General features: G+C 37.0%; 1 protein-coding gene across 3 annotated transcripts; it reads left to right on the plus strand.

Moving 5' to 3' along the window:
• Positions 1–1,193: 1,193 nt before the first annotated feature.
• Positions 1,194–12,089, plus strand: LOC121853324 (actin-related protein 2/3 complex subunit 1A-like). Of its 3 annotated transcripts, XR_006086303.1 has the most exons (6): positions 1,194–1,303; positions 1,573–1,762; positions 2,831–2,972; positions 4,002–4,153; positions 11,014–11,116; positions 12,030–12,089. XR_006086303.1 is itself a non-coding variant. In XM_042347384.1 (5 exons), exons 3-5 carry the CDS (start codon positions 2,862–2,864, stop codon positions 11,041–11,043), a joined length of 249 nt encoding a protein of 82 aa, XP_042203318.1. In that variant the 5' UTR covers positions 1,196–1,303; positions 1,573–1,762; positions 2,831–2,861; the 3' UTR covers positions 11,044–11,116. The 3 variants fall into 3 exon arrangements, 2 of the variants coding, with proteins under 2 accessions (XP_042203318.1, XP_042203319.1); XM_042347384.1 differs by lacking the exon at positions 12,030–12,089 and having other exon boundaries at positions 1,196–1,303; positions 2,831–2,928; XM_042347385.1 differs by lacking the exon at positions 12,030–12,089 and having other exon boundaries at positions 1,196–1,303; positions 2,839–2,928.
• Positions 12,090–19,634: the final 7,545 nt, after the last annotated feature.

Consider the following 19,634-nt stretch of genomic DNA (forward strand, 5'->3'; position numbering starts at 1 on the left):
CAGGAATGGTCGAAGGAATGGCTGCTGAGATTCAATGTCACGAAGTGTAAGAGGATGCACCTGGGGCGTACCAACGGTAAGGAGGCGTACCATATGTCCCAACGGGATGAAGAAAATGTACTAGTTGAGACTGTGTGTGAGAAGGACCTAGGTGTGTATGTTGACAATGAGCTGAAGTTCTCGGGCCATTGTGAGAAGAAGGTAAATCAGGCAAATAAATTATTGGGTCTTATAAGAAGGTCGTTCAGATATCTAGACGGTCCGTCCCTCGTGACGATCTTCAGGAGTGAAGTGCTTCCCCATCTGGAGTACTGTCACCCCATCTGGTCCCCGAGATATGCTAGGGACTGTCAGTTGGTTGAAAATGTTCAAAGGAGGGCCACCAAACTGGTGCCTGCACTTCGGCATCTCAGCTACCCTGAGAGATTGGAGCGCCTGAACTTGCCTAGCTTATACTACAGACGGGCAAGGGGGGACCTAGTTGAGGTTTATAAGCATCTCAGGGGGCACTACTCAGTTGAGTGTCCTTACTTGGAGCTGGCGGACGCTCGCCCCACAAGGGGTCACAGCTCAAGATTGAAGAAGCCGCAAGTCCGGAAAACCGTGAGGGCAAACTTTTTCGGAGTGAGGGTTGTAAACTCTTGGAACAATCTACCAGAGAGTGTTGTGACGGCACCGAGTGTGAGCTCTTTCAAGAGAAGACTTGACCAACACTGGAGCGGGTTCAGGTACATTCAGGAGCCGGTGCATGCCCAGTATTTGCCAACAGTGCGTGACAGAGACGTGACCGATCGCCCGGGCGGCTAGCGAGCCGACCTTTTGGTGAAGAATATAAAGGAAAAGAGACGTGACCGATCGCCCAAGCGGCTAACAAGCCGATCAGTGGCGAAGAGGATAAAAGTAAAAAAAAAAGTAAAAGTAACCACTTGTGCACTGGGTCCACACTCTGCTGAATAAAATTGTCTGGCATTAGCTGAATAAAATATTAAAAGTGGTTTCCAAATACAGGGTAGTGAGGAGGTTAAAAAGGAAAAAAGCATTGTAGATGAATGCAAATGCTCGGTTCTTAATTTCCCGAAATAACTTGGCGCCATCGGCAAACATTTGTATGGAGGAGTGTGTGTGGTATGAGGAACTCCAGAGACAACCATTTTGTGATATAGAATATTATTGATATGGATATGTATTTTTGTAAGCTTCGAGGAGGAAAACGTAATTATGTCTTGTGAATCCGCGCTAGAACGAATATGGGGGGGGGGGGGAGACGCCATGGCGTTGTTTACATCCCGGGGCCCAGTAGCAGGTATGTCCCACGTATTTCTTTGCTCTGTTAGAGTGTGTTTGATAGATTGAGCATAATAAATGTTATATGAAGAATGTGATGATCTCGTGGAGGTAGTTTGTAAGCCAGAATAAGGCTAATTCTAGCGTTGCTCTCCAGACATTCACCCTGGAGTGAGTCTACACCACGGGTTTATTATGTATTGTTTAATTCCTACTACTGTGTGGTACCCCTATGACAACAGTTGATGCTTGTTTTGTAAGTATAATAACTAGTTATGTCTGATCTAGGTCCCAGCCTCTTCCTTCTCGGGTGATTTCTAGAGTAAATAATTGAGAGAAGACTACAAGTGTGTCCCATCCCTGAATTGGGAGTTCCCTGCTTTGTGCTTTAAGTCAGGCCAACAGGTTGAGACTCAAGCTGTTTTGGTCAGGACTTGAGGATGTTGACCAGAGTCCGCTAATATCCTTCAATATTTAGGTAAGTAGAAGGAACTCTTTTTTTTGTTCCATGTATTTTGATAATATATAACAAATTAACTTCCTAATGGCATGAAAGAAGTTATTGTAGGTCGTAGTTATGGCGGAAGACGTGAGGGGACAGCCCCGCCTACTGTAAATGATTCATCGCCTTTAACCAATAATTCGTATATCTATGATAATAATTATATACATTGGTCATGTAATTGGTGAAAGATTTATATTTGTACTGTAATATCCATGTAGATACTGTTTTAGTTAATGGATACAGATGGTTGCCACTTTATTTACGGTAAGAAATTAAAGTTAATCTTATATTTAACGGGTATAAAGGTATTCTTGGAAGAGATGACTAAAACCAGCAGGTGTTGTTCAATTTCTTTCATTTTTTCAATATGTTCTTACCATTATGATATATTTTAAAATCTAGGTGACATTTACTAGAACCTATTAAAACCTGATATATTTATATAGTTTTATTTATGACTTGTGTAAGTTTTATAATTTATTTAGTGAATTTTCGATCTTGCACTGGTATTTCTCTCACTGTTATTAATATGTTTTTCGTAATGTTTAGACAATCTAAGACATTTTTCTTTTGTGACATTTCCGCCGGAAATTAAGGATAACCGAGATATTAATTTTTCAATATTATTAGATTTGGTCATTCACGAGTGTTGTCATTTGTTGTTTACGTCTCACGGAGGTCTGACCGCCCGTCGCGCAGTGCTCCTTACCTCCGTGTTGGATTCTTAAGCATCTACAGCGCATGTGTGGGGGGTGGTGTGGGAGTTTCTTATTGGCTATAGGAGACTTATAATTGGGCGAGAGTTTTACGTCAATTGCAGATTTTCGTCGGAAAAATAGTGTTAGGTTAGTTAAGGTTAGGTTTGGTTTTGTTAGTTTCTTGGTTTTTTATTTATGTGATTTACCCAAAGAACTATTGATTTCCGGCTGAAATTAATATTAAATTTGTTCGAAACTCATCGAGTAACATTGAAAAAACATATTTTTAATATCTGAACAAAGACCGGTGCATTTGTGAAAATTTACCATTTATTTTACACAGTGTTACAGACACCTGCTCCAAGTGATACGCCATGACAGAAGTGTTCCGGTTCGGCCTCGTGCCCATCGCTTGTCGTGCCCGGAATGAGGACCGCAGCCGTGAATACCGACCTATATGAAGTTAAATAGCACTTGCCTGGCAGGTAAATTGCCATCTAATTTTCAAACTGAGTTGTATCGGTATCACTTTTCTAGAAGAAGTTTTTGTAATATTTGATGATCTCCCACCAATCACATTTCAGGATGCAATCATTCTGCTAAGTTCTAAAATAGATATGTTAGGTCTCACCATTACCTATAATATGTCATGGAAGCCACACATCCACAACATTGCTAAAACTGCCTTCCGAAAGCTGGGAATGCTGTACAGATGCCGTAGCTACTTTACTCCTGAGCAGTTGCTTCAGTTTATAAGAGATTCATTTGTCCTAACTTGGAGTACTGTGCTCATATCGAGGGTGGCTCTTCTTCTGTCCATCTGTTAGATAAGGTGGAATCAAAGGCATTTCATCTTATTGACTCTCCTCCTTTAATTGATAATCTTTCATCCCTTTCTCTTTGCTTCAATGTTGCTTCACTCTCTTTTTTACAGGTACTTTAATGGCCAATGTTTGGTGGATTTGGCATCCCGTGTACTGCCGGCAAGGCCGTGGACTTGTAACGCTCGTATTGCCCGTGGTGCCCACAGTTTCTCTGTGGGCAATTCAATTTCTTTTTACTCTTATTTTTTTTGCCCCCTAGGCCCCATTGTGGTTCAATGACCTGTTGCTGGGTGGCCTATTCCCCGTAAAAAAATAAAAAATAAAAATAAAAAATAAATGCAACCACAGAATTCTGGAAGATTAGATTAGGTTATTCTTTGGTTGCTGTAATCTGCAATTTTACCTAAGTTTTCAGCCAGACAGCTGTCATAATACAGCATAATCACTGGGGGGGGGGTTCAGTCCTCTTTTTTATACCTGAGCAGGACTGGTTTCCTCTTCTGGTCATAACATGTTCAAAGCTTCTGATCTCTCCCAGTTTGTACCAGAAAGTAGGTGGAGTTAATTTTATTTTTTATTTTTTTTTTTCATTGTTAGGTTTAGATTTTATTTAGCTACTTAGCTTCTCTGTAGTTTTGTTTTGTTTCTCTAGTTTTGCAACCTCAGTGCATGTGTGTGTATTTCTTACAGAAGTGGCATTGAGTCTCAACAACAATGAAGTGAATATATATGGCAGAGCTGCATCAGAGTGGAAGCTTCAGGAAACACTCCAGGGTCATGATCTGCGTGTCACAGGCATTGACTGGGCTCCCAGCACCAATCGCATTGTTACATGTGGAGCAGTAAGTTTACTGTGTATTTATTTAACCTTTTCATGTGGTTAAGGCATAAATAATTTAAGACTTTAACTTTATCTTTTTTGGTTCAGTTAGTTTTGTATTGTAGCATATACATTTTTTCACTCGGCCCTTAACATACGCTGGTGTTAGGTTTGAGAGATACCCGTGAATGTTAAAAATCCGTGTACTTTTGCCCCCCCCCCTGAAAAACCCCTGGCCCCCCATGTCCTTATTTACCATATATACCTGTGTGTAGTTCGAGTTTTTAAGACCAAATTATTTGGCAAAAAATTGGAGGTCAACCTCTAAACGGGTAATAGTTTCGTTAGGTTGAAAAATATTTACCAGTAACTACCAGTAAACTATGGAAACGACGCACCACCGGCTGTGAGTGTCGGTACAGTTGCCAGGGCAGATCTCTTGCGTCATCATAGGAAGCCCAAAGTAGCCAAATGCATGGTATGGTATACACAGGACGATGTAAAACAAAGTATTCATTTTTTTAAAGTTTATTTATAGATACTGTACATCAATTTTTGTTCATTACATTTGAAACATCAATCTTTGTTAATTAAATTTGAAACAAGTATAGTAGTTTTGTTGAAACGTAATGTACAGTATTTAATATTAAAATGCAAAAAGAGCTATAAAATCAATTAATACTGTACACCCGTAATGTACTGGCTGGCATCTCCACTCGTCCCTGCTGCCGCCAGTCACCGCTCGTCCCCGCTCTATGCCTCCGCCTCCTCCACATCGTCACTACTGTTGTATTAAAATAATATTCTATCCTAATTCACTTGAATAAATACTACAATACCATATTTCTGAATATTTTCATTAAAATCCATCAAAATCATTTTCCTTGTCATCGTCTTAAGCACCAAACAGCTCTTCCCAGTCTTCTCCTTGAACAGGGCTAGAGGGTACGTGTTTTTCAAATCGTTTTCAATTAAAAAAATGTTACAGCACATGTATATTTTACCTAAACTGCACCTGAATGAATATATTCTCAGAAAAAAATAGTAGTTTTGCTGAAACGTGGTGTATTTCAATGTAAAATAGGATAAAATACATGATGAAAACAAAAGACTTTACCTAACCTTCCGATGTTCAAGATATGTTACTCGTTTTTTTAATAGTTTTTGGTTTAAATACTGTTATATTACAATGATATTCTATTCATACTGTGCTTGATATACTACATTCACGGAAATGTAATATTTTTGCTGAAATGACGTCCGTATTACAGTGGAAAGTGGGATAAAATCGTGACGAAAACAATGACTTTCGCTTTCTTTCGTTCAAAAGATGTTACCGTAATCGCTTTTCGAATGGTTTTCAGTAAAAAACTGTTGCATCACAAGTGAATTAGGATTGAATATTATTGTATTACAACAGTTTTTTAACTGAAAACCATTCAAAAAGCGATTACGGTAACATCTTTTGAACGAAAGAAAGTGAAAGTCATTGCTTTCGTCACTTTCCACTGTAATACCTACGTCATTTCGGCAAAATATTACATTTCCATATTCTCAGAAATAAATAGTAGTTTTGCTGAAACGTAATGCATTTCAATGTAAATTAGGATAAACTACACGAAAACAAAAGACTTTACCTAACCTTTCGATTAAAATATTCTTATATTAGTAATATTCTATTCATACTGTGCTTGATATAATACATTCACAGAAATGTAATATTTTTGCAACTACAATGCTGATGTCAACACAAGCGTGGTTACAGCGAGACTGACTGAGTGAGGGAGAGCTATGCGTGTGTGTGTGTGAGGTTGCAGGAGCGGGCGGTGTCCCGTGTTCGGTGCCGCGTGCGAGTTGAATGGCGCGCGATTTGAATGTACTTCAATTACTTCAATGTACAGAATATTCCTCCGGCGGGGCAATCCGCGTATTTGCAAATCCGTGTATGCTAAACCAGCGTATGTTAAGGGCCAACTGTGTATATATATATATATATATATATATATATATATATATATATATATATATATATATATATATATATATATATATATATATATATATATATATATATATATATATATATATATATACTATATATATATAGCAAGTAAATCACTGTAGGTGCGCGTGATCTAGGTATATGCTGATAACCACAAGGAAAGAAGAAAACACGAAGTTCCCAAGCGCTTTCGTGTAATTCACATCTTCAGGGGTGAGTACAGACTAGAGAGAGTAATACAAATCAAGGTGTATATATACAGAGGAGGGTGAGACCAGGTCCACAATGGTCAGGTATTAGGTAATGACCCTACTAATCTTTAAATAGCACACAACGGTTGGTGGTCAGGTCAGATGGTCAAGTGACCCGGCCTTCTCACCTGATCACAAATCTTCTTAATTACAAAATTGTCCAGCTTGTACATGCCGTTACTCAAATTCATGTTGAATGCTTCGGTATGTTTAATAAGACTAGATTCTATGATGTTCCTACTGTCAATTGACTTACATGGTAATATTGAGGAGGCATTATCCCAGTCAATGCAATGCTTGTTATCCCTCAAATGAACAAACAGAGCATTGGATTCCTGGCCTGTCCTAACACTGTATTTGTGTATATATACACCTTGATTTGTATTACTCTCTCTAGTCTGTACTCACCCCTGAAGATGTGAATTACACGAAAGCGCTTGGGAACTTCGTGTTTTCTTCTTTCCTTGTGGTTATCAGCATATATATCACGCGCACCTACAGTGATTTACTTGCATATATATATATATATATATATATATATATATATATATATATATATATATATATATATATATATATATATATATATATATATATATATATATATATATATATATATATATATATATATATATTTAACAGTGCATGAGTTTTTAAATGCCACATTGACGTTCCAGGTTTTTAGTTGTAAAGGAATTTGAGACAAATTTTTGTGAAATGGTAATACTAAGAGATTCTTATGGTCATGGGTGGGCTTGGGATTGGTTCTATAGAAAGATTTCTTAGTAATGTTAAGGCATTTGTCTATGAAAGATCTAGGGTACTGAAGGTTCAAGCCAATATTATAGATATATTTATATTCCTCATCAATAAATTCCGGGCTGCAAATTCTCAAAGCACATAAAAACAATGATGAAAATACTGACTGTTTGACTATTATGGTGTGCAGAATAATAATGAATGTATGAACACACATGAGTAGGTTTCCTATAAATACTGAACTTAAAGGTGTTACCTATTCTGTGGATCAGACAGTCTAGTAAAGGCAATTTACAGTCATGCTCTAATTCCACAATGAATTTGAGCAAGGGGGCTAAGTTGTTAAGTTGTGGCAGTTGAAAACAAACTATTAAGTAATATTTTACCACCTTCAGCAGTCTGGTTTAGATATGTTGATGATGTATTATGTCTCTGGCCATGTAATGAGGACCTAAAAGCATTCCTGCCACAACTTAACAACTTAGCCCCCTTGATCAAATTCACTGTGGAATTAGAGCCACATTTTATCAAAAGCTTTTGATACGTCTCTGAGAACAATATTGCACTGGTTTTTATTGCTGACGGCATTAGCTATTTATTCTCAAATTAATGCAATAGCCGTGTTTGTGCCTCGGTTCTTTCGGAATCCGTGTTGTCTGGGGTTATATTTGTTTTCCTGTTCTAGATAGTTTCTGAGTCTGCTGTTGACTATTTTTTCTAGTATTTTCCCTGGTGTTTCTAATAAGGATATAGGTCTGGGGAAGTGTCCTGTTGCTAGTGAAGCGTTAAAGATCTGTGGGTATGTTTTGAAGGACCGTTTTGTTTGTCTGACTTAGTCCAGGTGCTTTATTTTTAAAACTGGTTATTATGTTTCTTATGTCTTTGTGGTGATTGGCAAGGTTAATGTGTCTGCACTGATTAGTATGTTGAGGTCTATTGTTCTTGGTGGTTGCCATTTCTGTGTGTTTAGTGTAAGGTGTGTTGTTACCATCTGTTCTGTTACTCTACAATAGTTTCTGTTTCTTCTTCTGTCATTTTATATATGTTGCTCCAGAAATTTCTGAAGATCAGTTCTTTTTCTACAGATTCTCTAGCTTTTACCCCGTTGTCGTCTATAAGATGACTGTTATCTATGGAGTTAGTGCCCATTAGTTTTTTATTTTACTCCAGAAAAATTTTGGGTTGTGATAATCGGCCTCTGTGTTTGTGATTATCTGGTTCCATTTGTCGTTGTGTGATTGTTTACATATTTCTTTCAGCTCTTCCTTTAGGTTTCTGAAGAGAGTTATTGTTTCTTGGTTCCAGCCGTGTGTATTTGTATGTTCTAGTATATTATTCAGTCTTGTCTGGATTATCTTCTGTTCGTGTGTTAATTGTGCGTGGGGTAGTGTGCGGTAAGTTGTTTTGGGGGTGTTATTTTCCATGGCTGTGGTGACTTTAGAGTACCATGTTTCCAGGGCATGTCAATGTCTGCTGTGTTTTTATGTTGATGTATTTGTTCGTTTGTGTTGAGTTCTGCCTTAAAACCCTCCCAGTTTGCTCTGTTGAAAGAGAATCTAGGGATGGAGGGGATTTGTATTGGTGATGTTGATAGAGTGATAATTATGGGCAGGTGATCGCTAGTGGTGGTTGGTCCAGGTTTCATGTGTGAATTCAAATGGTGGTGTCTATTGGTCAAAACCATATCCGGCTTCCCGGTGCTTCCTGCAGCTATGTAGGTTTCGAAATCTGGGCCCAGGTGTGTGATGTTGCCGTTTTCTAATAGGTCGTGTATAATCTTCCCCCTTGGGTTTCTGGTTCTGTGTCCGAGTATGGTGTGTGTCGCATTTAAGTTTCCTATAAAATACTGTATGCTGGTGTGTTACGTCTCATTAGTTTTAGTAAGTCACCAGTCGGGAATGTTTGTCATCGGCAAGGTAAATATGTTGTTCCGATTGTTATTGGGCCTTTAGTTGTGTTGATTTCGACTGCTAAGAAGTAGGTTTGGAAATTGTCTATGAGTGTATGTTCAGTTGATGTGTGTAATAGTTGAAGAGTTTTATTTTGTCACTGTTTTTCCGTCGGTGTGAGTTTATGAGAATTATGTCTGGGTCTATGCTGTTGTATATGTTTGTCAGTTCTGTTTTTCTTGTATGTGTCCAGGCCAGGACGTTGTGTTGTATTATTTTCTGTGTTCTGTTTTGCGTAATCGTGGGTCGCATGAACTTGACGCGTGTTGTTCGGTTGCTCGGGTCTCTCCGGGGGAGAGTCTCTCTCTCTTCTCCTTCAGTCCTGTTCTTATTTTCTTGAATTTTGATAAGTCTACGTTCTCGATTTTGTTGTATTTGCTGCTTATTTTTCCTCCACGTATTAGTGTTTCTATGAGTCCCTCTTCATATGTGTATTTGGTTGTTCCTTCTTTAATATCTTTTAACAATCTCTCATTTGTTACAGGGAGTTGACTGAGTAAAACCTGATTCCTATGCTGTCTCCGACGTCGGCCGGCCGTTGACCGGTGGGGTTCTCTCTACGTGGTCTTGCTGGTGTTGACTTAGCTGATTGGTTGGTTGTGTTCTCTAGGGTCTTGTGGTTATTTGGGAGTGGGTTGTATCCATTGCAGTCTCTGCTCCTGTGCAATTTTCTTGTTGTGTTATTTTATCTTCCCTTTCTTTGCTGGTGATTCCTAGACTGTTTTTGGTTATTATTTTGAAAATGTCTGCTGATGGGGCATTGTGTGGGAAGTTTACCTGTGGTAGGTTGTTCGCTGCAAACATTTCTCTGATAGTTTTTCCGAATGTTCCCGTGTTAGCCACGTTGATTATGTGGGCATGTATCAGTGTGGCTAGTATGGTGAAGGGTAGACCCTCGTTAAAACGGACCCCTTTAATCCCGATATCGGACGAAATCTGAATTAAGCGAGGGACTGTCCGTGTCAAATTTCTGGTTCTAAAATTGTCCAATAGATGGCGCGTGCGTGCCATCTGTAGTGTCTTGCAACTTTGTTATTGCAGCATAGGTTTTGGTTGGGTCAGTTTCTATATGTTTGTTCGATTTTTCCTTTTCCTTCATGTCTTTGATGATATCCTTCCTTACTGGGCATCGTGCTGCCAAAGTGCGGTGATGTCCTTTGCAGTTCGGGCATTTTGAATTTTCATTACGTGTGTCTTTAACTTCCATATTTTCATACTTGGTACAGTTTTGTATCAACTGTGGTCAGGTCTTCTTCATGAGAGTGTTCTTTGTACAGCACAGCTTAAGCATTCATTAGTTATTTTTGACAGATAAATAGTTATAAAGGATAGATCCTGAAATCCTGCTTGATAATAGAGCCTAAAAAGAATTAATGAGATCCCATCCTCCTCCTTTGATGTCATCATAAGAGGTCAGTGGATTATGTGGGGTTGATTCTTCTTCCCACTCAGTGATAAAGTCTGACAAGTAAATAATTGGTAACTCATGTGCTGTGAAACCTTGAGAGTGATTTCCATACCTTCCAAGCCACCATAGACAACCTTGCTTTGTCAAACATCTGATCATGGGACATGGTTAGGGGGAAGTTGGCTGATGGTCAGTTTAGCCCTAATCACTCTAGTTTAGAGCTTCCAAGGGTTCCAAGCCCTCAAAGTTTGGTGGACACATTTACAACTTAATCTTTATGATGTTATTAAAAGACATTATGCAGCTTAGAGAGCTGCCATCAGGTAATCATGGCTAATGCACACAACTGTGGGAAATGGACATGAAATGTTGGAGATGATTATGATGATATCAGCCTTTTCCTGCTATGGGTGGAGAGCAACTGAAACAAGTTGTCGTCACTCCTTCTATTTTATAGTTAAGATTTCAATTGTGTTTAATTACCTGTTTCTGAAAGAGACTTTCTTGTTGCAGGTGACCTTCCTGGAAATTACCGAGACTTAGTGTGCTTTGAAAAAGTCTTCTGGAGAGTGGGTCCAGGACTTACACCTGCAAACTTCCTGTTTCTTGGGTTGAGGTGAGTGTTCTTCTTTACTGACAACATGTTTGTTTATTTCTGTGAATTAATATGTAGTAATATCGAGATAATATGCATGTTATAATAAAATTTTGGATAAAATTAGAGCAATACAGTCATGGGGCGGGGCATCTTTTCTCACCTGAGAAAAAAATGCACTACAGATGCTCCTCTACTTGCGAAAGAGTTACATTCTTGAGTCTTGTTTGTAAGTCCAACTTTACTCCTGTAGATACCAAACTTATTGTAAAAACTGAAAAGATTATGGATATTTAGCCCAGCTATACCCTTTAATACAGCCTTAAAACCTGGCTCACTCTTCTCCTCTTAGGTAATGTTTGTTTTATCTGGAATTTTCTTCAAAATAGTCCAGTCTCATCCACATTAAACACCTGTTCTGGCAGGTAACCCCTCTCATTGATGATGTTTGTTTCTCTGAAAATTTGTAAGTTGAACGTTCTTAAGTAGAGGAGCACCTTTATAGTGGTGTTTCCTTATTATTTCACACTATTATACTTAGCAATATTATAAATCTCTGGCTAATAATAGGGACGGAAAGATAAATACTGATAGGCAAATGAGTTTTTTATTATTATTTTATTTTGGGGTGGTTTACGAGGGGGGTGTAAGACGAGTGCTGTTTTTGGTGATCATTAACTTGTTTTACAGTATAAGTCCACAATAATAAGAAAATTTGGAAGAACAAATTCGGTTATTGTTGGGGTTGAGGCAACTAGATATGTCTGATTACAGCAAATGTGTTATTGTCAATTTGTAGGTGAAAGATTTCATCCTCAATAGATGTAGGTTAACATTACACCTGGAGGCAAATGCCTAAAGAAGGAAGGATATTCCTTTTAGTTGTGTGAAAAAATATTCAAGAAAGTATATTATCATAAGTTTTCTTTTACAGAAAAGATGTATACTACTCCCACGAGGAAAGAACGACTATCTTTGATTATATCGTCAAAACGAAGAGGTTCGGAGAGGTTAAAGGCACAGTGTTTGGCAGGATATGGCCGAGGCCCAGGTAATACTACACCTCTTACTGCAGTACCTGTTCCTGTTATAGCACATGAACCATCATGTTTATTAATACTCTACTTGTTTTATGCATGCATACATACAGTCAGCCCTTAACATACGCGGGGGTTAGGTAAGAGAGATACCCATGAATGTTGAAAATCCGTGCACTTTTGCCTCCCCCCCCCCTAAAAAACCCCTGGCCCCCAATGTCCTTATTTACCATATATACCTGTGTGTAGTTCGAGTTTTTAAGACTAAATTATTTGGCAAAAAATTAGGGGTCGACCTCTAAATGGCTAATAGTTTCGTTAGGTTGAAAAATATTTACCAGGAACTACCAGTAAACAATGGAAACGACGCACCACCGGCTGTGAGTGTCGGTACAGCTGCCAGAGCAGATCTCTTGCATCATAATAGCAAGCCCAAAGTAACCAAATGCATGGTATGGTATACACAGGATGATGTAAAACAAAGTATTCATTTTTTAAAGTTTATTTATTGATACTGTACATAAATTTTTGTTCATTACATTTGAAACATCAATCTTTGTTAATTAAATTTGAAACAAAAGAAAACTACGATACCGTATTCTCATTAAAATATTACATCACAAGTATATTTTACCTTAACTGTGACTGAATGAATATATTCTCAGAAATAAATATGGAAATGTAATATTTTGGCTGAAATGACGTACATATTACAGTGGAAAGTGGGATAAAATCATGACGAAAACAATGACTTTCGCTTTCTTTCGTTGTTCGAAAGATTTTACCGTAATCGCATTTCAAATGGTTTTGAGTTAAAAAACTGTTGTACCGTACCGTATTACAATAATATTCTATCCTATCATTAGCCTCATAATCCCACAACTGAAAACCATTCGAAAAGTGATTACGGTAACATCTTTTGAACGAAAGAAAGCGAAAGTCATTGTTTTCGTCACAATTTTATCCCACTTTTCACTGTAATATGTATGTCATTTCAGCAAAAATATTACATTTCCATATTCTCAGAAATAAATAGTAGTTTTGTTGAAATGTAATGTACAGTATTTAATATTAAAATGCATAAAGAGCTATAAAATCAATTACAGTGAGTTCTGCTATAATGCGTGTTTTGATAACGCGAATTTGCTCTAACGCGATTTATGAATTCGGAACAATATTTGTATAACGCGAACGCTTGTTTGCTATAACGCGATTTTTGCTTACTATTTCTCCAATTTTGTGGTATTAACTGTGAATATAGTAAAGAAGAATATCTCCAAAAAGCGTTCTGATGATAGAATTCCCGGTGATTATCGTAAAAGAAAGGATATAACACTTGAAGAGAAGCTCGATGTTATCAACCTCAAAATCACCCTTCTCCCCCATCAAGTTACATTCATATTTTTTCAAGGTAAAGTGTTAAATTTACTGTATGATTTCATTATTAGATATGAATGTAACATTTATTTAGACTGTGCTATCCTTTGTGTTAGGCTAACTACTAAATTTTTTCGATTTCGAGTAATCTGCACCTAACCCTATTTTCTCCATAAGCCCTGTTATTTCTACAGTGACCCCTCGTTTAACGAACACCTCGGTTAACGTAATTTCGATTAACGAACTGCCTTCCATAAGGATCTTCAATTCGGTTAACGAAAAAAAATTCGCTTAACGAACTTCTTACGAACCGACCTCAACATGTTTTCGCTTGCACTGACCGGGCAACCAGCTTTAGTATCAGTCCGCCAATACATTAATCGGTTCTAGGGCTTAAATTCCTTACTATTTTTGTAAATATCAAGAAGTTTATACTATTCAATAATTTTAAAAGTTTAATATTCAATTTTTTAGTCATTTTAACAATTATTGAACAAAATTGAAAGTAAAGTGACTAGTTTAATGCGCGGCATCCAGCCTCTTAACACAGCAAACAGGCGTCAGTCTCTCTGTTTTCATTGGAGGTAACATCTTGCTTGAGACTCTCTTCAACTAAACGCTTTTTTCTGTGTTTCCAAGCAAAGTATTGGTAATTTTGAAATTTATTTTACATATTGACAATATATAGTGCAGTGCAGTGTTATTTTAAAGAAAATATTCTTTATTTACAGCTAGTTTAACTTTGAAAAATACGTGTTGCCATTGTTTGAATCCAGCATGGGGCCTAAGAGATCAAGAAAAGCAATTTCAATCCAAATAAAGCAGGAAATAATAAAAAAACACGAACAAGGCATTAAATCAAATGCGCTATGCAAAGAATATGGCATGTCGGCATCAACTGTGTCGACAATTCTTGCACAAAAAGACAAATTTAAGGAAGTGAACGTGAGAGACAAATCTACAAGTGTGTTTAAAAGTAGATCCCTAATCGTAGAAACTGAGAGGTTACTTATCATCTGGATTAGGGAAAAACAGATGAAAGGTGATTCAGTTTCTGGTGATTTCATTTGTGAAAGAGCCAGGGAGATTTATGAACATTTAAAGGCAGATCAACCTGGTTCTTCAGGAACAGAATTTGAAGAATTTTGGGCTAGCAAAGGCTGGTTCGAAAAATTTAAGAAAAGAAATGACATTTTAAGTGTTGTTAGGCATGGTGAAGCTGCTAGTGCTGATAAAGAAGGGGCAGCAAAGTTTTTAGTTGAATTTAAAAAACTGATGGAAGAAGAAAATTATCTTCCACAGCAAGTGTTCAATGTGGACGAAACTGGGCTGTTCTGGAAAAAGATGCCCAAAAGAACATTCATCACCAAAGATGAAGCCTCTTTACCTGGGCATAAACCCATGAAAGACCGTCTCACTCTATTGCTTGGTGCCAATGCTTCAGGGGATTTCCGACTGAGGCCTATGCTTGTCTACCACTCTGAAAACCCCAGGGTGTTCAAGCAATAGAAAGTGGTAAGAACAAAGCTTGGAGTTTATTGGAAGTCCAACGTAAGGCATGGGTGACAAGACAGTTCTTTAATGAATGGGCTGTTGATGTGTTTTGCCCCTCTGTCAAGAGCTACCTAACCACCAATAAACTTCCTTTAAAGGCTCTTCTCCTCATGGATAATGCTCCTGGTCATGACCCTGACCTTGCCAGCAATTTGGAGTATCAATTCGACTTTGTGAAAGTGTTGTTTTTGCCTCCAAACACTACATCACTCATACAGCCAATGGACCAGAATGTGATCAGCAACTTCAAGAAGTTGTACATGAAGAAAATGTTTAGGAGGTGTCATCAGGCAACTTCCACTGATCCTGAACTAACACTGAAACAGTTCTGGAAGACACAATTCAACGTCCTGGAGGCTGTAAAATTGATTGTGTCATCATGGCAAGAAATCTCCAATAGAACCCTCAATTCTTCATGGAAAGCACTGTGGCCATCAGTAGTCCATGATTTTGAGGGATTTGAGGAAGAAACAGAGTTGGACCAAGAGATTGTGTCCATTGGTCAGTCATTGGGCCTTGAAGTGGAGGAGAAGGATGTGGAAGAGCTTGTGATGTCTCATGAGGAGGAACTTACTCCTGATGACTTGAAGCAACTGGATGAGATGTTACGGGTAGAGGCTGACAGTGGTGAGGAGGAAATTGAAAGTGATGACCATATGTCAGCTAAACAGTTGAAAGATGTGATTTACTACTGGGAGAAGTTCAGGGAACTGGCTTCAAAGCACCCAGAAGTGGAAAAAACTGAACTAACTTTGTGTCATGTTGAGGACTCAGTGGTCTCCTTCTTTAAACATAAGTTTATGGTGAGGAGGACAGATGCCCCACAGACCACAATTGACACTTTCTTCAGTAAAAGGCAGAGGGAACAAGATGCTATCCCTCAGCCTTCCACTTCAAGAAGGAGAGAGGATGATGCTAGCCCTCAGCCTTCCACTTCAAGAAGGAGAGAGGATGTTCATGGTGGAGAATCTGTCAGTCCAGAGGTTCCTGACATTTTCATGGAAGGTGACTCACCTTCCAAGAAGCAGTAAAATGCTTCTCCTCCACCTCCACTTCCTTCTCTTCTCCCTTCTCCTCCTGCACCTCCCACTTCAAATGCACATCATCATCATCATCCAGGAGCCTTCTACATACACACCTCAAAGTAAGTAAATTTTTCTGCCATTTTTGTTGAAGTTAGGAAATTTTCGGTGAGCTGGAACAAATTACCCAAAAACCCATTGAAACAATGGTTTCGGTTAACGAACTTTTCGGTTAACGAACGACCTTCTGGAATGGATTGAGTGCTCGTGATCCAGGTATATGCTGATAACCACAAGGAAAAAGAAAACACGAAGTTCCCAAGTGCTTTCGTGTAATTCACAACTTCACAGTTTGTACTCACCCCTGAAGTTGTGAATTACACGAAAGCGCTTGGGAACTTCGTGTTTTCTTTTTCCTTGTGGTTATCAGCATATATATAAATATATATATATATATATATATATATATATATATATATATATATATATATATATATATATATATATATATATATATATATATATATATATATATATATATATATATATATATATACATACACAATAGTAGTGTTCTTGTAAAACATCGTGTTATAGAAATTCGTGTAATAGAAATAACAGGGCTTATGGAGAAAATAGGGTTAGGTGCAGATTACTCCAAATCGAAAAAAAAATTCGTAGTTAGCCTAACACAAAGGATAGCACAGTCTAAATAAATGTTACATTCATATCTAATAATGAAATCATACAGTAAATGTTACACTTTACCTTGAAAAAATATGAATATAACTTGATGGGGGATAAGGGTGATGTTGAGGCTGAGGAGTCATGAAACATCAAGCTTTTCTTCAAGTGTTATAGCCTTTCTTTTACGATCACCACCGGAAATGCGATCACCAGAGTGCTTCCCAGAGATATTCTTCTTTTCCATAGTCACAAAATTGGAGAAACAGTAATCAGAATTCACTGAAGACACTTAAAAGCTTCACATGTTTCAAACAAAGTGTGGAGTAAACAGAGCGCGCGGGTCTAAAACGCTATGTATTTTGTTTTTCTCTTATTTAAAATTTTACATTTTACATATACTGTACAGGTATACTGTATACATAAATATTACATAAATTATTTCTGCAATTCTTCACAAACAAAACACATAAATCAATTGAACATGTGATGTCGAACGTGAACTGTAAACACTGCATAACCCCGCACCAAGCCACAATGTACAGTACACTTTAAACGCTACTTATTTTGTTTTTCTCTCTTATTTAAAATTTTACAATTTACATATACTGTACAGGTATTTCTTCACAAACAAAACACATAAATCAATTGAACAAGTGATGTTGAACGTGAACTGTAAACATTGAGCCAAGCCACAACACTGTACAGTACACTTTAACACTTTAAACGCTACGTATTTAGTTTTTCTCTTTTATTTAAATTTTTACAATTTACATACAGTATACATATATATATATATATATATATATATATATATATATATATATATATATATATATATATATATATATATATATATATATATATATATATATATATATATATATATATATATATATATATATATATATATATATATATATATATATATATATATATATATTGTAATTTACATATTATTCATATTATGCTAGAGCGCCCACAAAACATGAGAAACGTTTGAGTCCCCCAGTAGAGATGTCCGTTCTCTATCCACTCCAGGATGTCCGTTTTCTTTTTGTGTACTCGCTCAGGGACTCAAGTATTTCTGTATATGACACAGGATGATAAGGGAATTTGAATTTATTTGTTTATTTATTTATATATAATATACTGTAATATATTAAATGTACTGCAAGTATTTTCTTTAATTTATATACGTGTTTCGCGAAAAAGGGAGGCTACATTTATGGTGATCGTTAAGGACCAAACTCCGAATCCATGACGTGACTTCTGTTCATTATTTATATCCTAAATTTACCACTGTAGGTAGTTTCAAGAATTAATGCAGTCATTTACTGAATATTCTTTGCAAAAAAATAAATTTTAAATGAATTCTTTATAAGAGATAAGTATTATGATCAGTAAATATACAGATATGCATTACTGACCACCTCCGAACACAAGGACGGCTAAAAATAGCCACAGGCGGTCACAGTCAAGGTCACTTTCCCTTTCTTGTCACTGGCAAATGGGGGAGGGGGGGTTGATAATAGCAGCTGTGTTTATTACGGTATGTTAGACTGGTTTATAATACATTTTTATTATTTTAATATACCGGTAATCTTCATTTTAATCCAGCTTACCAAACGTAAGTTTCAGTATAAAATAATTAGTGGTACTGTAGGACCTTGTGAGTGGTTTACTGTATACATAAATATTACAAATTATTTCTGCAATTCTTCACAAACAAAACACATAAATCAATTGAATATGTGATGTCGAACGTGAACTGTAAACACTGTGTGTGATGTAGAGAGAGCGCGGGTGTAAAACGCTATGTAATTTGATTTTCTCTTTTATGTAAAATTTTACATTTTACATATACTGTACAGGTATACTGTATACAAAAATATTACATACATTATTTCTGCAATTGTTCACAAACAAAACACATAACTCAATTGAACATGTGGTGTCGAACGTGAACTGAAGCCACAACAACCGTTCGAGTGGAATCGCGTTAGAGCAAATTCGCGTTGTCAAAACACGCGTTATAGTAGAACTCACTGTATATGTATATATATATATATATATATATATATATATATATATATATATATATATATATATATATATATATATATATATATATATATATATATATATATATATATATATATATATATATATATATGGTGTTATATGTAGTGATGATGGGTGGTGTTATATGTAGTGATGATGGATGGTGTTATATGTAGTGATGATGGATGGTGTTACATGTAGTGATGATGTATGATGTTATATGTAGTGATGATGGGTGGTGTTAATGTAGTGATGATTAGACAATAAAATAATAACAGTTTAATGCTAAAAAAATATACTTTGCTATACCGTTGTAGTGAAAAACATGGTGGAACTTACATACACCATTAATGAACTATTGATGGAAGAAGAAGTTTTGGGGAATGAACAGTGGGACAATGTGGAGCCTCCCGGAGGGTGGCGTTCTACCGTGGCCTAGCGGATGAGCAGCCCGTCTGTTTGTGGGTGGGTTTGTTTGTTTGCGTGTTCGCACGAGAATCTTGGAAACTACTTTACCGATCTGTAGTGATGATGGATGGTGTTATATGTAGTGATGATGGATGGTGTTATATGTAGTGATGATGGATGGTGTTATATGTAGTGATGATGGATGGTGTTATATGTAGTGATGATGGATGGTGTTATATGTAGTGATGAAGGATGGTGTTATATGTAGTGATGATGGATGATGTTATATGTAGTGATAATGGATGTTGTTATATGTAGTGATGGTGGATGATGTTATATGTAGTGTTGATGGGTGGTGTTATATGTAGTGATGATGGATGGTGTTATATGTAG

The sequence above is a fragment of the Homarus americanus genome, unplaced genomic scaffold, assembly GCF_018991925.1.
Source record: "Homarus americanus isolate GMGI-L3 unplaced genomic scaffold, GMGI_Hamer_2.0 scaffold1926, whole genome shotgun sequence".
NCBI lineage: Eukaryota > Metazoa > Arthropoda > Malacostraca > Decapoda > Nephropidae > Homarus > Homarus americanus.